The 25,154-nt window shown below is 38.2% G+C and overlaps 1 protein-coding gene across 2 annotated transcripts in view; it reads right to left on the bottom strand.

Annotated features, from left to right (window-relative positions):
- The window catches only part of PDE11A (phosphodiesterase 11A), a 142,543-nt gene that overhangs the window by 106,412 nt on the left and 10,977 nt on the right, over positions 1–25,154 (bottom strand). For both annotated transcript variants that reach the window (XM_080400368.1, XM_080400369.1), the window contains exon 2: positions 9,947–10,105. In XM_080400368.1, the coding sequence (XP_080256494.1) occupies positions 9,947–10,105 (159 nt within the window). The remainder of the gene's footprint in view (positions 1–9,946; positions 10,106–25,154) is intronic.

Genomic DNA, 25,154 nt, shown 5'->3' with positions numbered 1-25,154 from the left:
CCTTCCTACAGGCTCTTATGGTGGCTTACACCTTTTCACATCTCACTGGAATGGCCTCTGCTTCCTGTGCACGGTGATTTCCTAAAACACACTTCAGGAAAATAAAATGCTTTCATTTGTATATGAACTGCTTGGGCTGGCAGCAACTATTGAGTTTACCACTCAGTGGTCAGATTTTGTCCTATGTTCAGGACATCACACAAAACCAGAGAAAATATACCCACTTATATGCAAAATTACAGTCCCTGTGTTGCATGTTTTTCCAAAACTTCAATTAGATGCAATATTTTGTTGCTCTAACTTGTTAGTCAGAAGCTTCTTGCTGATCTACTGGTTTAACAGTTCTTAAGGCAGACTTCACCTTTTTTAAGTCATCCACATCCCTACTGCTGTCATCTACCAACTTCATGAGGTTCAGAATTATTTGATATTCTTTAAGAGACTAGAGATCAGTTTACCCTTGTGACAGTTGTATTACTGAGGCTGTGTTTCAGCTGCTGTGCATTGTCCAGTAGGGTAGCAACAATTTTTGCCATCACCAAGGACTGAAATTTTGGGTCATATAGGATTAAAATCTCATGACTTCACACCTTAAATTGAAGGAGAACCCCTGAGACCCTAGGCTAAAGCAGATTATAAACCTTTGTGACTCAAGCATAGAAGTATGCAGCCCCCACTAACTACACTAAATATATTTTCCACTCTGTGCAACAGCTGAAAATGAACATTCAGATTGTGTTTATGGTAACATGTCTAGGCAAGCTTCCTTCTTACACAGCCTCCTTTCCTTAGTAGCAAGCAGTACTACATCCACAATTACCCTGCTCTGTAGGCCAAGTCTGCAGGGCTGCTCCAGCTCAGACCACAACATATGGCCCCACTTTTCAACAAGACATCCTGCTGACACCTCACGGCAGCTAGGACATCCTCAGCTCTCCACAAGTCTATCACTGCCTGGCACTTGCCTCCCCACACCTGGGACCCCACAACACAGACCTACACGCTGGGTCCTGTCCACTACAGCTCCAGGGCATATCCACTCACCTACCAGTTGAAAAGCATGCCACAACATTGGAGACCACACTAGAGAGCTATTATCATGCCAGAGAGCTATTATCATTGAATTTGCTTGTAACCATGACGCCAGCAACGCAAAGTTCTAGTCTGTTTTTATATAGCAAAAACATGTTTTCTTTTTTTAAAAAACAGATAAGAAAAAACCCAAGATTTGTTTTTATCCATTCTACCACAGACAGCTAATTACCAGCAAATTAATACTAAAGTTAAATTCATCTCAAGTTCAGTCCAAAGACTGTAGCCTTGATAGCTGCATGTATTTTCTTTTTTGTTTCACTGAAAATGTATGTGGATAAATATTCTAAGTAAAAGGGTTCCCCACAGACTGGATTGACAATTAAGGTGCCTACTCACAGCTTTCACAAAGCACTGTTAAATGCAATGTTCTTCCTGGTGCCCTTGCCTGCATCACTGCACTGTTCACAGAAAATATTTTCTAAACACCGTTTGCTTACCCTGCTAAGAGTTACATGAAGTGCACTGCATAATTTCCTTGCTGAAATCTCTGACCACCAATCACAATTATAAACAACGTGGCTCAATTATTTCTGGCAGCTCCAACAATGTTCCAGTTAAAAAAAATCATCATAACGTTGGTTATTTTAACCCTAGTTTAGTGTTTGCCAGCTAGGTAAGAGACGTGAAATCATTATTATTAGTTTAACTACTTTATCTTTCACTAGTCAGCTCTACTGTGGAACATGCAACTTTGCTGCACCGGTAATTCTTAATCTTGTTGACTAACTTTGAGTGGTGATCTGACATGTTTTTCATGCTTTTTTTTTTTTAATTAAAAACACATAATTTCCCAACATCCACAATGTTTCAGTGAGCTCTAGAATCTTTCATAAGAAGAATAACAGTTTTTGCTGAAATTAACAATTAGCAAAGCAGACTAGCTAGGTTAGATAATGAAACTTTTTTTTCTTCTTCCTATTCTGGTAACACAGTGACATCAAGATGTCAACAGGCAATAAAGACCTGTCCTGGATTTCAAAAAACGGTTCAAAACACTAAGTGCAGTTCTTGTTTTTTCAGGATAGAGCGTACAATAAAAAAAAAAAAAAGTGGTTCAAATGCCTTCAGCTTCTCCAGACACAGAAAATACTGTCGCAGCAGACTGGAGACACTACCCAGGGCTATGCAGAGCAGGCACCCTTGCTCCCAAAGCAGACAGCTTACTGCAGGGAAAGACTATTGCACCAGGTAGGAACTTCACAGCTTCTAAGGGCAAAACAATTAGCATGAATATGAATTGAGAACAAACCTTCACTGTGTTCACTAAAAGCAAAAGAGGGAGGAATAACGTGAAATTAATGGAAGTCACATGACAGTTCTTCACACAATGTGCAGGATGTTGGGAAACCTTAAAGTTTGTCTTGCTTCAAGAAATATCTGAATAAATTCCTAATAGAAAATCCCTGGGGTGGTATTAAATACAAAGATACTCCCTCTGGCCCTAAGCTGCAAGTCACAAGGAAACTGGCAGAGTACATGTGAGAAATACCATCCCTGTACTTGCCTCGTCCCAGGCATTTGCTTTCAGCAGCTGACAGAGAAAGGTCACTAGGTTAGACAGACCTGTCGTAAGAGTTGGCCAATCTTTTCTTATCTTCCTATGAAAGAAAAGGACAAGCGTTCATTAATTTGTGGCCACAGAATTAAACAGCTATTTTCCCCAGATACAGGGGAAACATTCTTATACTTTCTGAGCAGGCATTACAACTACATTGCAACTTACACACTCCCAGCTGCTGGGATGCAGACATACATTTCTCAAGCTGGCATTTGTAAAGATAGCATAGAGGGCAACCAAGTTCCTTCTAATGTGAAACGAGGAGTTCACTAATTATAGGTCAGTTACACTTTTGCAAACAAGTCAAGGACAGCACTGTGGCACAATTTTCATGGAGATAAGAAATATTGTATGTAAAAAGCTGGGAATATTAAACAAACAGCTGAAACTTATTTTTGTGAAATTATTTTGGTGTTTTCTAACCAGATTTGTCCAGATTACAGCTGCTGCATGCAAAGAAAGCATTCAACAAGGCTCCCAAAGATCAGGCTGAGCTCAACAAGAGGGGAAAATAATCTCCTTATTATAAAGTAAGAATACTTAAAATGGCAAGTCTGACAGTACATATGGAACCACCTAATGCCATTTTTGGAATTGTTTCAGAAGACAGACCACTATAAAGTGATTTGCCCAAGGGCATACCATGAGTTAGTACTAGAATGACAATACTGTTTTAATTACAGTTTCTTATGAAGCCTGTAATATGTCAGAGGTTGACTTAGTTTTTAGCAAAATTATTTGTAAGCACTTTTCAATATCTCATCACATAACCTATAGCTACAGACAGGCCCAGCATCACTACTCCAGTGGGAAATACTTCTGATGGCAGAACTGCTGTACAAATGTTTCATTCTGCTTCAGGATAGATAAGCAATTCACAAGAGATGTGAAATGCTGTTTTCTAAAAGTATATCAAGCCTTGAAGTTATTATGAAGAACAGCTATGGAAAACTGAACAGACTGGCAGAAGTTCAGAAAACACTTCACCAGGGACAAAGTCCTCCCATCCAGCCCACAGGGCACATCTCCAGTAATTGTCAGAAATGAAGGCCTTCACCAGCTGCCGACCAGAAAGGCTTCCTCTTACATGCATCTGTAAGAAGGTCTAAGCACAGGCTTCACTTGAAGCAAACAAGATTTTTCTAATGAGCCATTTGATCAAAAGTTTTGTTGGTTTAAGGGAGTTTTGCCAAGATGACAGCTGAAGGTAAAAACTTTGTTAGGTAACATAACACGGTTTTCTATAGAAAAGCAAAACAACAACAAAAAAGCTTTTCTAGTCAATTCCTTACAAAAACAGTACCCAAGAGTTACACTGAGGGCTATGACATGTATTTGTGTGCAGACTATTTTGTGGCAGTCTATTTTTTTAATGCTGACAGATGAACCAAACAGAATTCTCATCTGCCTGAGTCCTTGTATTATTGTTATTTGGTATTCAAATCATTTAAGTGAAAATTCTATTAATACAGTATTAATAAAAAAGATAAAAGTAATATTAACATCACAGTTCTAGTTACTGAAGTGTCTGAAAAATACCATCAGAACAGCAGCATTCTTGGCTTCTAGGCTTTCTGTTGAAAACTTCATTGTGCTTCTCACTGAAGAACGTAGTATGGCTGCACAACACCATCCATGATCATGGCACTTTGTTGCATTCTGTTCATGTGTTTGACCAGTAGAGATCTGGACTATTTTCTCCACGCCTGCTGCAACCCCTTGTGAATGCCAACAACTGGGGGAAACGGAGCACACACACAAGCTCCAGGGCAATTTTTATGCTTCAGAATTTGCAGGAAGACCCAGAGGTCTCTTACTTAGACCCAAGCTGCTACTGACTGCTTCATAATTAATGACTCTAATGGATCACTTATCCTCGCAACTCCTCTGGAGTTTTGTCAAACAGGGACATAATCATTGCAAGTACAATTTTTTATAACGTGACAATTAAGCATGAAGGAAAGCAGCAATATGTGTTCTCAGATGCTGTGTTGGATAGAAATATTTAATGCCCTCACACCTGAGGAAAAGGGCGCTGATTTCCTAGGAAATCAATCAAGCTGCTTCCACAAATTGCCAAACACAACAGCAAAAAAACCTTAGTAACTCAGGCTGTAAAGCACTGCCTATTTTACCATCAGCCTGTTGAAGGCTCAGGGCTCTGTGTGTCTGTATTTTAGACAATGAAAGCTTCTTAAGTGTTCACACAGTTGCAGAGGCCACCTTACACTAACTACTACAACGCTGCCTTTGTGATTCTAATCCACTTGAAATAGTTGATCCAAGAGACACAAAGATCACCCAATGCATTTACTGGATGCATTTAACATAGTGTTGGGTACACAAAACCAGCAGCTCCCATACTGTGATTAGACTCAACATAGTTCTGTACAGCTGATGAGGCCCAACATGGGAAGAAATACATACAGGTTTTTCCCTGTGCCAACCAAGTTGACAGAGTATCGACAAATATTATGAATAATTTATTCTGCTCTTTGTATGGCTCAGTTTCCAGGACTGAGTACCATTTCTAGATCTGATTGATCACCTTTTTCAAGGTCAGAGGCAGCTTCAGACTCTAGGCAGCTGTCAAAACATGTCCTAGAAAAAAATTAAACTTGAGGGAGACTAAGCTTTGTTGTGTTGGGGGAGAGGGGTGGCACAACAATCTTTCCGGTTTTATGACTTTTCAATGAATGTTCACAAAAGGAAGTAAGCAGTCATCTTTTTTATGTCTGATGAATCAAGGCATATGAGAGAGGTGTTTGATCAACAGCACAGTCTACCACAGAAACTGCGTTCAGCCTATTGGAGCCTGTTTGCATCCAGTGGAAAGATACAGAAGCCAAAACTGATCCTTAACTGATTTTTTTTAAGAGTGCTCTGACCCAGATGAATTTAAGCTTTATAAAATAGACTTAGGGGTCTTCATTTAATGAAATGCTCCTGTGGTAGAAATGGACATAAGTTTGATGTTTAAAAGCTCATGAAGTCAGCAGAGATTCTTCCATTTAGTTTATTGAGCTATAAGTACTACAATATCAGCCAAATTAGAATCTAGGTTTACAGATAAGAGCTCTTATTTGCTCAAGTATCTACGTTAATTAAGAAGATACAAACACAGGAAATATGGGAAAAGCCGACAGGTTCGGATTCCTGCTGGCAATTGCAGGAAGAATCCAGATACCTTCCTTACTCTCACCACTGTACAAGACAACAACAAAACCCCAGTCCCCACAAAAAAACCCCATGAAAATCTTCACTGACCTGTTCTATAAAGAAACCCTCCCTGATGCCAAACCTGACAATGTGTGTGTATGTGTGTTTTATGATAGCATCCAGAGGCCTCAAACAGGTAGTCAAGGATTTAGTGTAACAAGTACCATAAACACACAGCAATAAAAATAGTCCCTGAGCCTAGGAAAATACATATATATAATTGTTCACTAAAATATCACTGTAAGACATCTTACATGTTTCCATACTTCAGGGATAAACATGTGTGATTCAAATACTAACTGCCAGTCTCAAAACAGAGGCATTGATACAAATATATTTTAAGTTTCAAGCACATTTATAGAGTTCTGTAATTAAAAAGAAATCCAGACTTTCAGCTTAACTTGAAAGTACAACTGACTATGCAACACAGAGAAGTTCATTGAAATATTTGCCACTACAGTCATTTTGTGCTGTTGGTTGCAAATCAGTGGTGTGAAGCTGCCTTAAAGCAAATATTCTAGTAAAATATTGTTTTAAACTCCCCCAGCAAGAGAGTTCAGTTAGTGTGATTTATTTTAATTTAGATTTGTGTAGCAAGTACTTTTTGAGAACTGTGCCTAATAGACCATTAGAGTCCTCCCAGATAGTTGTAGCGCTTCAGCACCTTCATCCTTCAAATGTCTTTGTTATTTTCTGCCTCCTTTCAGCAAATCTGTCTCGTTCATTGGGATGTAAGTGACATACAGGCCACATGATACCTTTGAGCATTATGCCCATTTTAAATAACAGCTTTTGGAGTCTCACTGCCATGCAGATTTTCAGAGAACCAAGGTAGATGTTAGCAGGAGGTCAGCACATACTGCAATATATTAAACACCAAAAAAATAGTTTTCCTAATTTTTTTATGTTCCTTTCAGAGGACACATTAAAATAATTTTCATGTGACTTCTTAGGTAAATTCCACACGTACACAGAGCTGGGGTCATCTTTTTCACAACAGCCAGAGATGTTTGCCTGGTCTGGATCACTCCCTTCCCTGTTATAAAACTATTTACCATTGACTACTTCCCCAAGGAACTGTCCTAACTGACTTCAGAATTGTCACCTGCCAGCCTAAGCCCATCAAGCAAAAAAAAATAGCAGAAAAGAAATCAGCAGGTATAGCAAAATCCCTGCAAATCATTCATCACTACAGCAGACCCAGCACAGACTATATTTAAGCATTAACTAATACAGACCAGGAAGAGCACATTAAATTGAGCAACCTGGAATCACAGGGCTGCTATTAGGAATGTAGGAAATAGAAATGCTGGAGTACGAAAGAACTGTAACTTAAAGCCCCCACAAACCAAATATACACCAGCTGAATCCTGGAATCCATATATACATTTCATAATAAAATAATCCGCAGAGTGCAGACAACTAAATCCAGTTCTTCCTTCCCCCTTCCAGAAGGGATCTCACTGCATTCAAACTAATGCTTTTCAGTAAGTCAAGCAGGATTTAATTCAAGCTGGCTACCCTGGGTAACTTCCCTGCAGTCGATTCACTTCTTTCAGACTAGAAGGACGTCAGAGCCAGAGACAAGCAGGATGCCAGCTTAAGTGACAGTAGAGCTGCTGCTGCTGTTTGTTAAGCTTCTCTGATAGAGAATGAGATTTGTTTTGGCACAGCATCTCAGAAGACTCTAAAGGGCATACAATAACCTAAACTACAGTTGAGCTCTTGTTAGGCTGTGTTTTTCACCAGTCCTGGAACAAGTATGACTCACCAGAAAGCAACACAAATATTTAATCTTCAGGACCAGTACTGGGAATGCATGGAATTCGCAGTTCTTTTCAAGGTTTTGGGGGTTTAACCTTCCTGTTCTACAGCTGTGCAGATGAACTGCTGTCTTAATTTGCAAAATACACGTAAAGGTATATCACCAGCCTGTTCTTCCAAAAGGTTACCATTTACACAACATAATGTAATAGTGATGGCTGCTATACAAAAGTAATAAGGTATTCTACTACTGTTTGCATCAAACTGGGAATCTCTGAAATCTGACTGTTCAGTTGAGCCACTGATGTTGGGGAGACAAAACACATTGTGAGATAGAACATTTTCTCTTACGCCAGTGGCTGTCAAATCTAGTTCTGCACTCAAACAATGAATTGGCTGAAACATCCTTTACACCAAAAGGAAAAACTAAATTTGGTAGCAGAAAACAATCATTCTTTCAATGTGGAAAATTCACTTAGACTTGTTATTAGTGCTGTGTTATTATCACCATGATCAGGGATGTAAAAGAAAAAACCTGAAAATTTGCTATGAAAAACAAAACTAGAAACATTTTGAAATCTAATACTCCATTTTACATATTGCAAAATATAAACTTGGTTACAGCTTGGGAGCATTAAAAATTCCTCAAATCTTAAATATTTTATTTGCTCTTAACTTCCTGAAAATAACTAAGAGTACATAAAAATGATGCTAGCATCTACTTAATTCTAATTGAAAACATAATTCCTTGTTCCCTATTGACTAAAGACAGTAGTGCCCCCAAGTGACATTTCATTATGCAATATAGTCTTGTAGCTTTATAAAAAAACCCAACAGATTATTTTAATTGCTTCACACAAGACTAAGAAGATAAGACACTCACAAACAAAAGTCAGACTTAAATGATACTGACATTTCTCTAAGAGGGCTTGGGGCGGGCGAGAAACAAGAGGAGTAATTTCCATTTTCTAACCGTTCTGAAGCTGCTAATTGTTGGAAGTTGTAACATCAACATAAAGCTGAATTTACATCTTTTGCCAGCTACTCATCAGGTTTTCCTGCAAAACCCACCCCAATACCCAGGTAGATCTTCCCTTATTTTGAAGGAAATTCCCCAGTTTTGGTTGTCCATGATGGGGGGGGGGGGGGGGGGGGGGGGGGGGGGGGGGAGGTCAGAACTAGATGATCTTTATGATCCCTTCCAACCCAACTCATTCTATGATTCATGCAATATTTCACAGCCTTTATAAACCACTCTTAGTTTAGCTTTATAATGCATTTTTTATGTCAAGTTATCTTGATTCTAGAAATTATCTCTGTCTATTTAGCTGAACCAATGTGACAGGATTTTTTCCTTCCACTAGGCATTACTTTACATCTTTTTGTCATAGCACAGACATATCAACATGTAGATAATGCACCAACAATGGCTCTGCATCGAGTATTAGCTGTTTTGAATTGACATAAAGAGCTTTCAGGAACAAAACCTGCCTCTACACTTCCACAAAAATGAGATTCAATACTGTTTTAAAACACAGAAGCGTATTTCCCTATTACATGCTTGAAGGAGACTCCATTTCTCTCTCCTGGACAGAGATGTTCTGCTCCTCCCCAGCTTGCTGCCTTCTACCATTCTCTTCCACAGTCATCCTTTGGCTTCACGCACATTTTCCCTCCATTCTCAGCTGTATGCATCTGCCCTCGATGGCACCATTTCCTATTTTCCTCACTTGAATTAAAGCTCCCTCTATTCTCAGGTCTTTGAGGCTCACTTTACTCTCCAAACACACCTAGTGTCCCCCTCCTGCCCTCTTTGCCCTTTCATGGGTATTTCCAAGTCTTCTATATTTTAGGATAGCATAAAGTTGCATATGCAAAATCACTGAAGGAAAATTTCTTTGCAAATACTACAGGCATTTATCCCATGGAGAGCACTAATAGAAGATGGTGATTGATAAAATCAGCAAGCTTAGGAGTGTCTCTGTGAGAGTTTTCCTCCCGAACTTATTCTTATAGGCAAGTTCTCAAAAATAAAAAAAAAAAATCTTCCTATTAAGATCTACTACACGAAAAAAGTCTACATGAGATTTAGAGACAATTAAGTTGGAGTTTCAGCCACAAGATCAGCTGCGTTCACAGAACAGATACATGTTTTATGTTGAAAACAACAAAATGATACATTTTATGTTAAGCACTTCTAAAAAAGGTCATTAACAAGTGCTGTGCCATTTACTTATTTGGATTAAATATCTTGTCTACCGAATTACAAAAGAAATTTAAAAAAAAAACAAAAGTAAAAGGTAATCTTACTTTTTCATCGTCATCAGAAAAAGGGGCACCTCCCGGAGTCTTATTTATTGCTTGGGCAACACCAATAATCTCTCCATCACTGTTTCTTATGGGCATGCACAAGAGTGACTTTGTCTTGTATCCGGTCAGTTTGTCAATCTCATCATTAAAGCGACGATCCTTCAAAAGAAAATAAGGAAGCATTAACATGCATGTCATACATCTAAGCTTTCTTCATGCAGCAAAGAACTGTATTTTCCCAATGTCTTAAATAGTATTTCCAGTAGCATTATGTTGTCACCCTATTCTTTACCAGTCATTTTTCCTCAGTTAAGATACTAAGAAATATAGTTTTCTCACAGGATCAGTACAAGGTTTAGCATCACATAATTGTATTTACTGAAGTTCCATTTTTATACCTCATTTAGAGGAATGACCTACATAAAGGATCACAGCCAAAGCAGCTACCAAGAGAACACGGAAAACTAAGACAAATGAAAGAGAGGGCCCTCCACAGCTCCATGACAGCAACACAGGCCTTGGCACCGGCCAGATGGTCAGAGCAACCTTGCCCATGGCTTTCACAGGTTTCCACACAGATAAGGAAACTTATCAGTGGCTAAAGCTGTGGTATGGTTCCTGCCCACCACATATTCACAAGCAGTTTTCAGTTTCTTCAACCTTAACCAATACTGCTTGCTTAACAACCCCTCTATACTGCTGCCAATAAACTTTCTCACCAGCAAAACTGTGGGGTAACCACACGGCCCATGCAGGCATTAGCAAGGGCCCCGAGCTCCTCTGCACACACCATAGCTCCTGCAAGGTACACACTAAAGAAAAACCCGTTTGCAGTTCACCAGACATATTTTCTCATAATATCTATGTGAAGCATGCAGATGTTGGGGTTTGTACGAAAGGGTAACAAGCTCTAAGGAGTGCTGTGTCACCTTCACTGAGAATGCAGAGGGGGAGTCACACAGATCTGGTATGTACTAATTTCATGGGAAGCCACCATGTTTACCCCAGAGTGGATCAACCGTGTCCATTAACTGTATACGGCATGGGCAGCTGCATAATTAGGACTTTCATGTAAAACAGGGAGCATACCAGCATGACACTATGTATTCATCCTAAGTCTTTATCTATTTTTCAGAAGCTTATGCCAGTTCAATGTGATCAGTGATCCAAGTGTGCTTACATACAAGTTGCTCTAATGATCTGTACTTGCTCTTCACTCACTGGTATCTGCACCAACCAAGAGAGCTTCTCAATTTCCTTGTGCATCCTAAGTTGTCAGTTTCAACATGAGAAATACCAGGAAGAATCAGTTTGGCAGAAATGCTATATGAAGTCCCAATGCTTTACATCTACATTTGTCAAGTTACTATACTCACACTGCAAACCACAAAACAATGAAAGATTTCATGGTCTAACAAATACTATCATCCAACTAAACAATTGTGAAGCGAGCTGCAAATGTATGGGTAAATATTCCAGTAGTCTGAAAGTTCTTAAAATTTACTATACATCAACTAGAGTATTTTTTCATTAATCCATACTGCTCTAAGGGGCAAATTAGGATTAAGTACAACTGAATCCTCACAATAAATATTTACCTTTAAGCATTACCTGGCAAGTAGCAATCATTTATTCAAGAATTTTGCAAATATAATTTCTTTTAGTTTGGTTTATCTTCAAATTTTGCTAGCCAAGAATTGTATCATTAACAGGGTTTTTTGTTACATAGTTTTTAGACATGATTATTTCATATGCTTTTATATCCACTTGCATTTCTTCTTTTGAATAGTGTTAATGCATAATTAACTATGAAGATCTTAATCTATTTTAATTAATGATTAAAATCTAAATCATGATTGAAAAAGCTTTCAGAGTAATTCTATTGATCATAAAGCATGCACTTTCTCAGAGACACAATCTCTTACAACTAAATAAAAAAAATCAATCTTTTACAACTAAATAAAAATGTTTGTAACAGGTCACGTTGAAGAGTAAAGTTACTTCAGAGAGCATCTTGCTATTAGTAACAGCAGCATTTTGTTAAATTTTTTTTCTAAAGCAATGAATGTGCTTAAGCTTACGCATTTGAGGGATGTACGTAAGAACAGTGCTTGCGTCACATTCAAAGACAACTTCACTGTTAAACACAAAATCCAGGTCTTACTAAAACTAGACAGACTTGCTCCATACTTCTTGTCATTCCTATTCTACGTAGGGTCACAGTGCTACACAGAGCATATTTCTATCACCAAAGCTATTCAGGTACTAAAATCTTAGTACTATTACTGCTAATCCCAATGCACCAAAAAATTGGCTTAAGTTGCATTTAGACAGTTCTTAGTACATGATCTGGGGCAACAGACATAACACATTTTACACTAAAGCACTAGAAGCAACGTCTCATGTCTCATTGATAACCCAGGTGCTTCAATACTGACAGGAATTTCAGGATGCAATACAATGTAAAAACCATCTTCAAAAACTTTTAGTGGTGCAAAAAATAAGCATAAGGTGACAATATTACATCCTGAGATCAAATCAAAATTTCATCACCATTAAAAAAAATAATACCGTCACTTTATAGACTACTTCTACTGAATGACATCCAGCAAAGACTGGTATCTAGTGTTAGTAATATGATCATACAACACGCTTCTGCTGGGCGATGCTGCTACTTCACATCCATATCCTGTAGGTGCTCATGATCTCTGTCAGGTAGATGGATACTCTTTTTGGACCCACTTCTGTCTGTTGCACTTTAAATTTAGTACATCAAGTAAGACTAGTTATGTGAGCTAGTATTCTAATTAGGTATGAATGCTTTTTCAAAACAAAAAATAAAACCTCAGGTCTTTATGGAAAACTAAGTACAGTTATGTCCCTATTTAAAAAAAATAGTCCCCCATATGCCAATATATTTCCTAGCATATAGCTTAGCTAAAGGCATGACTCAAGGAGTATATTGTTTGGACTTACAGCCTGTTTAACCTTCCTCTACAGAATACAGTTACCTCTGAAGGAAGATTACTACATATACAAACAGAAATGTCTAAAAGATGTATTAATATATTTTGATACAAATATCTGTTTGCCAGAATATTAAGAGGAGCTTATAGTAGTTTTGATCATTCAACAGTCCAAAGTTTTTCTTAAATATAATAAATATTTGCAATAAGCAAACAGCTGAGAGCAAAATTCAAATCTTGGCAGAAAAGATACATAGATAGTATATTGTTTCAGTTTAGATTGACAAAAACTAAAGGGAACTGAACTATATATGGGTCATTTGTTTACATGACAACGTGCAGAAATTCATTCTCTGCAACAGTACAACCAACTGCAGATCACAAAGGAGGCTGCAAAGTTCAGAAGAGGTAGTGCTAACAGCATCTTTGTTCATCTTGGTAGAGGATAGTCTTCAACAGCTCTTCTATCAGCCAGGGAGGGAATTACTGCTATTTACTGGCAGCAGCTCCACTTCTCCAGGGTGAAGTTAGCATTTATGCTGCAGACAATAGTTACAGCCAGTTCCAACTCCCCTAATATGAGGGAACTGAGCTGTTTTACAAAATAAGCACAAGTTTATTTTGAAAAGTTTAGAAATTGGCTGTGAAATAATGTCCATATTTGTCTCAGGTGATAAAACCAATCCATACAGTCTTCAAGATAAGATTTGATTCTGATGAGGAAGAGATAATCCATTAAATCTTTACTGAATCTAAAACCTGACAGATTTTTTTTCCTGGCAAAATTATTTCTATTTCCCTGTTGCAAATTGCAGATCCTATAGAAACAGACTGGTTTAGTCATCTCAAAGGACGTAGAAATGCTCTACAGTCACCCATAAAGATTAACATATACATTTGGCTATTTTATTTTTTGTTGCGAGTTTTCACACCTTTCTGCCACAAGGAATTAAAACCAACTGTGGTATTCATCTACAGTTTGTAGTGCTCTTCTGCCACAGAATATCAAGCTCTTGGTTCTTTTTTTATTATACTATTTTCTTTTGTTCTGTTTTAATTCTGTAACTTCATTAGGAGTTCTTCTTTCTTAGACCTAGTTCTGCCCCTGGAGCGTATTAGACAGTCTTTGCTTTCATAAAAAACAGATTACTAATATGCAGTCTTTGATAAGGCTTTGATGAGATTCCCTTGAATTATTTGTGCCTAACAACTTCCTTAGGAGAACGAGAACCCCCACGATGAATGGTTTTAATAGTGGCACCAAGGACCCAGACCTACCTGATCTTGTAATCTTTCCACATGCTTCTGAACAATTTTATATCAACTTCAATAGAAATTGACCTGCTCTGCACTGTGGAAAATCCTCCCTAGAAAGACTGTTCTTCTAAAACAGAAAGTGAAATAGAGTGCAATTATCACACAGCAGCTTCATCAATGAATAAATTAAACATTTAGAATTAGCTATTGTTGCTTAAATATTGATAATATTCTTTGTGTTACTGAAGAAACAGTCCCTGCTCTACTGATTTTGTTCAAAGCAAAACCAAGGACATGGGGAAACACTGGGAATGACAACGTGCTTTGACTGGCAGCATTGTTGCAGATTTAAATCTTGTGGGCCTTATAAAAGAAGTAAGCCTTCAAGGTGGAGTTTAACTGAAAAAGGACAGCTGTCAGACCAAAAATGACATCTCAGCAATTAATTTATCTGAATACACTCAATTAAGAGATACATTGTAAGACAAAACAGAGGTCTGGGATAAAAATTAGGAAGATATATTCCCATTAACCTGAAAGTTTCCCTTATTTCAGTAATAAGATTCACTGTAGTGTGTAATTTAATCTGGTTGTAGTTTACAGTCCTGTGGCAGTCATTGCCTTTTCAGCAGTCCTCAAGAGTAATACACAAAGTGCTGTTTGACCTGCAGTGGATGGTGACACATAGGCCAGGCTTGTAAACCTGTCTGAATTGGATATATACAGTTCAGCTGCCAGTGTCTGGAACAGATTTAATGATGAGCCATCAATCCTGTGCTCCTTGATGGATGCTACAGAAAACCAGAGGCACAGCAGGAATTATCAATATGGAAAGGGTTTTTTTAATATACAGCCCATTCCTGCTATACTGCTTCTCAAGTGAATTTTGGAAGTTTCCTGTTTGTATCTCTTGATGGAACCTTTATGCCAGGAGAAAGGAAGCGCAGGAATCCTGGAGCAGACAGCCTTAATGTCAGAAGTATGCCATTCAACAGAGATACAATATGTTTTGGTCTTCCTACCATCCAATACCAGATTTATGCTAGAGAACTGGACAACCTTTTGCAGAAGGGTATTACATCTTTGGAGCAGAGACTAAAGGTATACAGTGAGCACAGTACAGGGAGGTTCATGCATTTAATTGGAAAAAGGAGATATTTGAGGAAAACCTCATTAAGAACTTAGTAAAAACTCAAAATCATCAAATATGTAAAGTGAAACTCTGTCCCCAGCCTTTTGTAGAAAAGCAGGCAGGAATCTTATTTTGGCAACATTTGGGGAAGTGATGAGGAAACATACACAAGCAAACAAAATAAAATGTTTCTGGCAACATTAATAATGTTGACCCATGCAATATACAGATAAGAAAACTGAATGACTGGATGGCCCATGTTATGTTCCAAACCTCTTATCCCCACATACCCACATTCCATCACTTACTATCATAAGATGTTCATGGCAGGATCTAACAGAGGTGTTTTACTAGGTTTAACAGCATCAATAAAAACCTCAATGCCCAAGTGTGAACTGTGATGGCTGAGAAGCTGGTACAAAATTTACATCTACCTCTCCTCACAGACTAGTAACCTTGAGCAAGGAGGCCTGTTTAGCAGTCAATAAAGCTGCTAAATCAGAGAAGCCCTCTGTCAGACTGCAAGCATTTTGAGATACAAGCTGTACTACCCCCCATGTTAGAACAGCCTGCAGCCCAACAGGGTCCTCATCTGCACCAGGCTCCTGGGTAGTAAGGAACTGTTGATGAGATACCAGTATACCACTTCCTTAAGTTTACATTCAGAAATCACCAGATACAGATAACACTTTTGAGAGAGAGGCTTTACCATAATCGTAATTATACTGGAAGTATTTACGTGCAAGAACAGTCAAGAATTACAAGTCAAGTCTTCCACTGATTGTTTAAAATATTACTAAAACAAAACATAGCTGGGTTTACTGCTTTGGTTCTCTATAATCAGATTTCTAGATGCCAGAGACATTCAAAGTGTGAAAACTGAGGCACTTTTAACTAGAATTTCAGAACTGTCAAGAAGGAACGGTTACTGTATAGAATAAACCTTAACCTTGTCTCAAGTTATTTATTGATTGTAAATTCTTCTTTGGGGAAATATTACCCTGGAAAATGTGACATTCACTCAAGTAAAGACACAGAAGACAGCAGGCTTGATTCATCAATCCAAGTGCTGGTATTTCAGCTGCCTGTGCAGTGACACTGTCCTAGGTCTTTTTAGACATATTTAAAGATTGTCAATAAATGAGAACAGACAAACATCTTCATGCTTTTACTCTATACAAGACCAGATTAAGGTACAGACAGGTTTTTTTCTAGGGTTCTGGAACGATATGTTATCAGAATCTCATCTTCCATTTAAAAAAAAATAAATTTCTAGTTCCTGTAACTGTGAGGATAACATTAAAAGTGTGATCTGCAAGTAATCAAGAACATAAGGATCAGAAATGCTAGAACCTGGAACAGCAGTTGCGAGTAGCACAAATTCTTATCAGTGACCATGTATAGTCAAATTCACTTTTCTGCATCTCCTACCTTCATTGTGTCAAATGAAAACTCAAGTATTGACCATGCTTATAAGCTCTGATCCCATAAGACACTCATTATCTTGATGCACCTAAGGCTTCAGGCGGTTTGAATCAGGACTTAACCAAATAATGCTTATCTCCTGTATGGCAAGTCCTCCAGATTGACCTTTGTATTCATAAAATTAGTCTGTAAATTCAACTATGAGAGCTATACAGATATTGGGCAAGGACCGAAAAAAAGTCAGCTGCATTATTGATATAAGTGGCAAACAAGAGAAAAATCCATTAGGGCCCAATCCTCTTTTTGATATCAATAGCAAATTGACCACGAAGCCACTAAATAACAGTCATTGATCATGATTAAACCTGCACAGCTACACTTAGAGGAGGCATACAAAAAGTTATCCATGCTGACCAGGAAGAAGAGTTAAAGCCTCATTAAAGAGTCATCATTTCTATCATTTACTAAAAGAATCTAAACATTTCCAACTAAAAAAAAAAGAAATAATCCCTTGAATTCTAAGGACATGCACTGTTCCACAGAAGGCCACAGAGGGTCTCTGAAACTTCTATGGAATTGTCAAAACAGTATTTTGATCTTGTTTTATCTTATTTAAATCTACATTTCTTCTTTTCTCAAGACATTTGAGGTAATAGAGTAGGTTATAAATTAAAACAGTTTTAACTTCTGAGCAAAGTTTCACCAACTGCATTTCAGTGTTGACTTTCAGTTTAAGTAGATAGCTCACACACTGTTAGCAAAAGGTACAGGTTTTGTTGTTTTGGGGTTTTGTTTTGATTTTTTTAAAAACATAGGATAGCTCTTTGAACTTGAGAAGAGAATATGGCCTTTATATCCTTATCAAAGGCTAATACAATTTCTGTATTATTAGCATGATTTAGAACAGAAAAAGTATAATCCTAAACACCAAGTCAGCTAAGAGTCAAATAACATAATGGAAGACAAAACCTGCCTGAATACATTTCCAGGAATTAAGTCTCTATGACAAAGACACTGTTTTCCTTCTCCAAAGTCTAAGAAGGAAGTGTTCAATCTAGTGAAATGGACTTAAGTGACTCAGCCAAAGCTGACAGCTAAAAGGAAAAGCCATTTCTGATTTTTTTTTTTATTTTATTTGAAAATACTGCTTTTTAATCACACAAAACAGAACACCACAAGAGGTGGTCAATTAACAGGTCTGGCCTACTGTATTTTACAGTTCACTGCAGTTTGGGGTTTTTTTTCCTCTCTGAGGAAGGGCTCAAGAAAAAAAAACAAACCAAGAAACTTACAGTATATTCAAAGAAATCTTGCTGCATTTAAATTACTGATTAAGTTAGCAAAGCTGTATCAAAAATAAGTAATAAGATTAGTATGTTTGATAGAATTGTTAAGCAGAATATTATTTGTACTACCAAACCGTGTGTGATCAGACAAATTTGGTTTAATGTACTTTTGATTGACTTTATAGGAAGCCATCCTGCAGAAGCCTCTACATCTACAGAGATAAAAAACCCTGAAGTTGAAAGAAACCTATTCAATTTTTTTAATCATGATTCCTGTATGTAATACATAAACTTTCACAGAAAACTAAAAGAGCAATCGAAAAGACAGCAAGTTATCTAGATACAAAGTGTAACATTTAAAAAGCTAAAAGCAAATAAAAAAGGCAGTATCCAGTCTGTTCTGGATACTCTTCTCTAAAAATCACATATGGTATAAATTACATTGTGCATAAACAGGAAACAGAAACAAAGTAATAAACAGTGAAAACTTGTAGCTGTCATCTCCCCCAAAGCCCCAGAGACAAAGGCAGCAGGAGAATAAACTAGTACCATCAGACCTAATTCTCCCAAGTAAATAAGCACACAGTCCAGTTATATTGTATTTATATAGTGACAGCAATATTTCTTGTAAGACAAAATGAATAAAACAGATAAGAACCTGCAGAATAGCTGAGCCAACTCTATACCTCCACTCCCAAAACAATTATTTAAAAAAAGCAGGGAACATCAACAAAAATCTTAATTTCCAGATTTAAAATTAAGTGAGGCCCTATATATTTAAAAAAATAATAATCTTACTTTGAAAAAAAACTAAAAAATTGTTCATTTGCAATGCTACATTTTTTCTTTCCCCCCCCCCCCCTCCTTTTTAACATGTCAGTAGGTCAGGGATTTTTGTTTAGTTAGATTGGTGGGAGTATGTTATATCATTTATGTAGTTTTCTGACCATTTTTAAGTAGTTAGAAAATGGACACAAGTAACAGTGCATGTGTGTACTTATGACTGGCACAAAATTACTGGGATAAAATACTTTCTTCGACAGCAGTAAATAACTTAAGTACTAGCAAGTTTGCAGACATGACTGCCAAGCTAATAAGCATAATTAAATTTCATACTTCATAGAGCTGACCAACAGCAGGGACCATAAAAGATTCCCCCATAGGACAAAATTAACTAGATTATCACAAAGTTTTTGTTTTCTTCCTTTTAAACCAACTCCTGTTAGATCACCAATAGCACAACAGTAAATCAAGTTGTGGTCTTAGGTATGGCAGCTTCTGTGCACTTCTGCTCTGCTTGTATCATCATTAAAGAAAAAATGTGTACAAAGAAAGATATTCCTCTAGTTTCAAATAGTTAAAGATTGTACCCACTACTGTTTACTCCATCACAGTGTCTCTCTGTACCCTTCTGCACTGGACCTGACTAACGCCCTGCTGGGAAACAACCACAACCATGTCCATGTTCCAATCTCATTCCAACCTCACACTGAGCCAGGTCTTAGTGCTGACCTACTAAATATCCATAATTATTTATAGAAAATATAGTCACACACAGAGTGGCTTTAAAAAACAGATACTCCTCAGCAGAAAGGCCAAGACTCGTGGGCATTTCTGTATGGCTTTAAGGCTAGCACCTGCAGGTCAGTAGTCAGGTGAGCAACACATGGCTTCAAGCATTACGGAAGCAGTAAAACTCTTGAATTGAAACACTGAAAATATCTTACTGTGACAAAGCAGTAGTGTTATTAACTAAGCTACAGTTTTTTAAAAGTGCACTGTAGAGATACTAAGCTTGGACTGCACACTATTACCCTGATAACACCCAACTCTGCTGAGACATTAGCTTGAGTTGTTTATATCTCATAGTTTGTCAAGAGGGTTATTCTAGAAAAGTAAAACAAATTAACTTGTGTAACAGTGTATGTATGCTTATTTATTGACTTAGTTTTTCTATAGAAAAACTAACAATAGCATACAACTGTAAATAACCAAAATTAAATAACCATTTGTTCTGATAAACTGAAAACCAATCAAATGGAACAGCAAAATAATTTACCAAGCAAAACTACAGCTTTACTCAGTCTTGTACTTGCAACAGAATTTCAACCAAAATCTGAAGGGCCTAATCCTGCAGTTTTTTCTCACAGCCACTGACCTGCTCTAATCAAATATATATATATATATTTCCTCCTCACACAGAAGTTACAGGTCATAGAGGTACCAGTTCTACAAGTGTCTGAGGGAAGAAAACTGGAAATGGCTGTCCTCTTCAGACAGGTATACCGGCTGAGCAGTAAACCAGTTAAAGCCTGCCAGCTTAACAAGAGATGGTCTTACAGGGGGCAGGAAGGCCACCCCAGTTCTCCAAAAGGTTTCTCCCACTCGCACTCTGCACAACCAACAGCCCAGGGTCCACCACAGGAGGGGGAGCTGGGGAGCCAGGCCCTACAGCCACTCCTTTTGAGAGGCCAAAGGCACCAGGGCACTGAGTACTTGCACTGTAGGGCAACAAAGAAATAGAACCAGCCAGATATTATTACTTTTAATCTTAAAAAAACCAATAAAACAACCAAAACTACTAACCTGTTAATGCTTTGAAGCCCTCTGTTCTTGTGCTTGCCTGGGAGCCTGTACCCACCTGAGCACCCCCTCACACCAGCACTAAAACAAGGCAACACAACATCCTCACCCTTCAGCACCGATTTTCAGTGTGCAAGCCCCACAAAATGGCAGATAATTACCCAAAATCCTCAGCGGGAAGTAGCAAAAATTCATTACGCAGGAGTATAGGCAGACTCCTTCCCCCCAGTCCCCTGCCACTTCGCTGCTCCCGGTGCAGGCACTTGTGGCAAACAAGCCCCACCTGGGCACCCCACACCCAGCCACCACCAGCCCACCCAGCCACCCACCTGCTGCTCATTTCAAACTGATGAGGCAGCCACTGTGGGTACACCTGGGGCAGCAAACAGGTGCTGTGCATCCATGTTTGCATCCATGGAGTAACAGCCAGGCAATCCTGCCTGCCTGGTTGGTGAGGTAACATCGTCTGCCTCATGCAAGCAGGGGGAGGAAGGTGTGTTACCTCACGATACCTGAGGGCTGTCACCAGCAACATATGCTGCATTGTACAGCCCTGTCTGTCCTGGTGATCCACCTGAGCAGAAGCATGGAAATGTGAAACTGTATCTAAGCCCTCGAGTGGCTTTGGACACATGCTCTTCTATACATCCCTGGTGTCTACCAGGAGCGGCTGCTCCTGGCAGCCATCTCCAAGGTGAGAGTGGTGGTGGTGTGATCCAGTAAGGCCTTAGGACCTTTTACACATCAATCAGAAACTGTTCCCTGAGAAGAAGACTTACAAAGTGAGGGAGGTGACAGGAGGTGGGGAGACCCCCTTGGCTGCTGCCCTGAGGGCTCTCTGCTGGGGACACCCAGGAAGGCGCTGCCCTCAGTGGGGAGATCCCTCTCTCCAGGCCAGCGCCACTGTGGCCTGAAGGCCATGTTCGCCTCAGCTGGGCTGCAGGTGTGGAGATAACTACAACATCCCTCCACCCGTTCACTGACTTGTACTTAGAATTTCAAGCTTTCCTAAATTCTGTGTGATGGGCTGGAGTGTCCTATTGTGGAAAGCACATCAGAGTAGTTTTAGTTCTTTACCGTTGCAATTATCTCCTGCGTTCCCTGGGGTACTTCCTAGTCATGTTTAATGCACAGCAAAAAAATGTTTTAACTTTTTTTCCTGTATTACATGGATTTTTTTTTTTAAATTATTGTTTATTCTGCTTGCCAGGTTTCGTGCTCTCTAAAGAGCAACCTCTGTCTTTGTTAAGAGTCAGCACTGAAATGAATATGGCTGTTGGTGTCTGCTGCTCAAGTGCTGCTGAATAAAAGAGTGCCTAAATGCTTCCCATTTTCAGAACTGAACATCCCAGAACCCAGGGTTTTAATGCTTTAACTGCTCTTAAAATTGGAAGAGATGTGCTGTTAATATTGATGACAACAAACAGCTACCCTGTGTAATGACGTGTGGCTCCTGCCTGTTCATGACCACCTACACCAACAGCCTGTCCCACACCGGCACTCCCGGCTGAAAGGTTTGCACCCAGGGGCAGCAACTTTGTAATGCTGTCCCAGCAGAGCAGGAGACAATGAACGCTCAGACCTCACCCAGAGGGCCTGAAAAAGACACTGATTCTTGTACCTAGGTGTTCAAGGATGCTTAAAAATTACTGTAAAGGGTTGTGTGTGCATTAGCCACATTACACTTGGCCTAACCTTGGAGAAGGTGACAGAAGAGTCCAGAACACAGACCTCAGTTTGCCTCTTGTTTTGCTTGATTTTAGTTCCAATAACGTGGTTAGGTTTTCTTTTTAAAGACCCAAGCCATATTGAAAAAATATTTTCTGATCATCTTTTATGGCACTTTCTCCAACTTACAAAACTCCATGTCTTCGCATGACTCTAATATTTCTCCTTTCTTTGCTCCCTACTTAATTAAAACATCCATCTGGAAAGCCATTTTTTCTTCTGTCTTTTAAAGCTACTTTTTAAATTCCAAATTTAATGTAAGACGTACAAAAACTATTCAGCTGACATTGGCAAATGGCAGAACATATCTGTCACTACTTTCTGATGTATGCTTGCTATTCTAAAGAGTAAGTTGGCTTTTTTACTAGTTAGAAGGACTTGGGATGCTGTTAAATTATCTCCCAACTTTTGCACAGATAAAGGTATAACAACAACCAAACATTACCTGTGATTTTAATTTTTTATCATTTAAATACCACTCTAAAAGACAGAACAAAACTGAAATGATCAGTAATTTTGGCTAAACATCATAGAAGACCTGTGAGAAGAAGGGATGACATGAAAAAAACCCATAACTTTGAATAGGAAAAAGCCTTAAATTTTTGAAGAACTCATAGGATCTGCAGATAAAGGTTTAATGGCCTCTCTGCCACAATATGCTTAACAGTCTTCATGGATGACTGCAAAAGCTCTGTTAAAAGGAACTTCAATTGAAATTTAGGTCCCAGATTGACTTGCCAGTATGACTGGATTCTTCCAACATGTGTGCTCAAGACATAGTGTTATTCACGTTAAGAATAAGGAATCAGAAATGCTTCCCAAAATTAATGTAGGGGAAAACCCAAGGCTTTATTTTAAAACTTAAACTGACTAGGGTTTGACTTACAAGTCAAATGGATTACTTTCAGGAGAAAGTTTTAGACTGGCTTTGAAATGCAAAGTACCCAATTCCTTTCCTGTTCTCAAATCCTCTGTAGTGCTAACTCTTACAGATTGCATCATCTATTTCACAAACTGTTAAAATTATAAACTCACTTTCATTATGTCTTTGAAATATAATAAATGGAGCTTTTAAAGCCGTAAATGAAATTGTGCAACTTCTGAATCAGTCATATAACATTCACCTAACCTTTCCATAAATTTGTCAAATTCCCTAATTCTGTGAACCTCCAAAAGTTTGTTCAGTCACTGCTGAACTTCATAGATCAAATTACCATGGGATTTTACATAGTCATTGTTTAGTATTAAAAGAAGTGATTATTATACAGTCCTGAACACATAATATTAAGTCCAAACCTTGTATCAAAGTATGCTTAATTGAATTACAGAAGATTGTTTACAGGAGCAGGTTTTGAATGCCAAACTCAACAACAGCAATAATATCCTGGATCATGGAAAAGCCCCAGCTTATTACTTAATTTTTTAGATTTTTTTCTCTTTAGAAAAAGAAATGTATAATTGAAACTTTACAGTATCTCTAAAAAATTACACTGCAAGTCATTTACAAGTATCTCCTAAACCAATCAGTCCATGTGCAGGCACAAGGGACTGCTTGTATGAAGCACACATTACAAGACATGACAGGATTTAAATGTAGTGTTGATCACACTTAAGTCCCATTAATGTCAGTCGTAGCTGACGATACAAGCAGGCAAACCAATCTGTACTCGATGGTAGAATTCCAATTGGTATTTGATCAGACTCTGAGAAAATAAGGATGGTTGGATGATAACAAAACACACTTCCCAATGCTGTGAACTAGCTAACTGATGATACGGAAGTATCTTTACCCCTTTTTAAACAAGCTTGTTAATTTAAAAAACAAGCAAAAATCCTTTAAATTAATCTAGAGGTGTTTCTCTGACCTCATATAAGGCCTTTTCTTACCAAATGGGTAGCATCAATGTAGACACTCTCTTCAATGGACAAAGGGTGCTGCGCTGTCACCCCTTTTTCTCCAACTCCATCTGTCGGCCTGACAAAGTTTCCTGGTGGTGCTTTGTTTTTACCTGCTGGTTGATTAATCACTTCCATCATCAGTGGCAATGCTGATGAAAATCATATCATCGTATTTATTAATTTTTAAAGTGCTGTATTATAAGCACTACAATGATCTGAAATGGAACAGCTGTCACTTCTTTAGGCACACATACCTGGGTTTCCACAGGGCTCTTTACTGAATTAGAAAGGTCTCCTTTTAATGATTCACAATGGATATATACGTGCCAGTTAAGAGAAGATAAACTACTAACTCAGAAACATAACAGAAAGCAGATCCGCCATTTTATTATCAAGCAAAACTTTCATTAAAGTAGCAAGGTCTAAAGTTTCTTTTGCACTGGTTAGTCAGAAGTAACTCCACTGAAAGCAGGGAAGTTGCAATTGGTATAATTACAGGATGAACTTGGCTTAGAACTTTACCTTCTGCTGCAACTAATGTACTTACGGTTTAAACATGCAGTGAATTGTATTATTAATAATATTTAAATCGATTTTGAATAGGAGCCAGACAAAAGTATAATAGAAATAGTACTGGAAATGGCAACTGGATGGATTGTTTTTCACTTTTATCTGCAAGTGAAACAGACAATGAACTGTTTAAAGTAGCTGGGCTTTTTCACAGGGAAGTGAACACAAAATGAACAAACATTGAAGATAAAAACAACACAGTCCACTAGGACTAGAAAATACACTGCCTTTTCAGTGGCGTTCTCACCTCAGAAAAAAAAAAAAAAGAGGTGGCTGGAGCGATCCAGAGTTAAAAGGAGAGATCAAGCTCTTTCCCAGCCAAACTCTGATATCCTTTTTATCTGTTTAGTCACTTGAGACTT

The sequence above is a fragment of the Falco punctatus genome (assembly GCF_963210335.1).
Source record: "Falco punctatus genome assembly, chromosome: 8".
In the NCBI taxonomy this organism is placed as follows: Eukaryota; Metazoa; Chordata; class Aves; order Falconiformes; family Falconidae; genus Falco; species Falco punctatus.
Note: the sequence above shows the minus strand (reverse complement) of the source record. Positions and strands in the feature narration are given on the sequence as shown.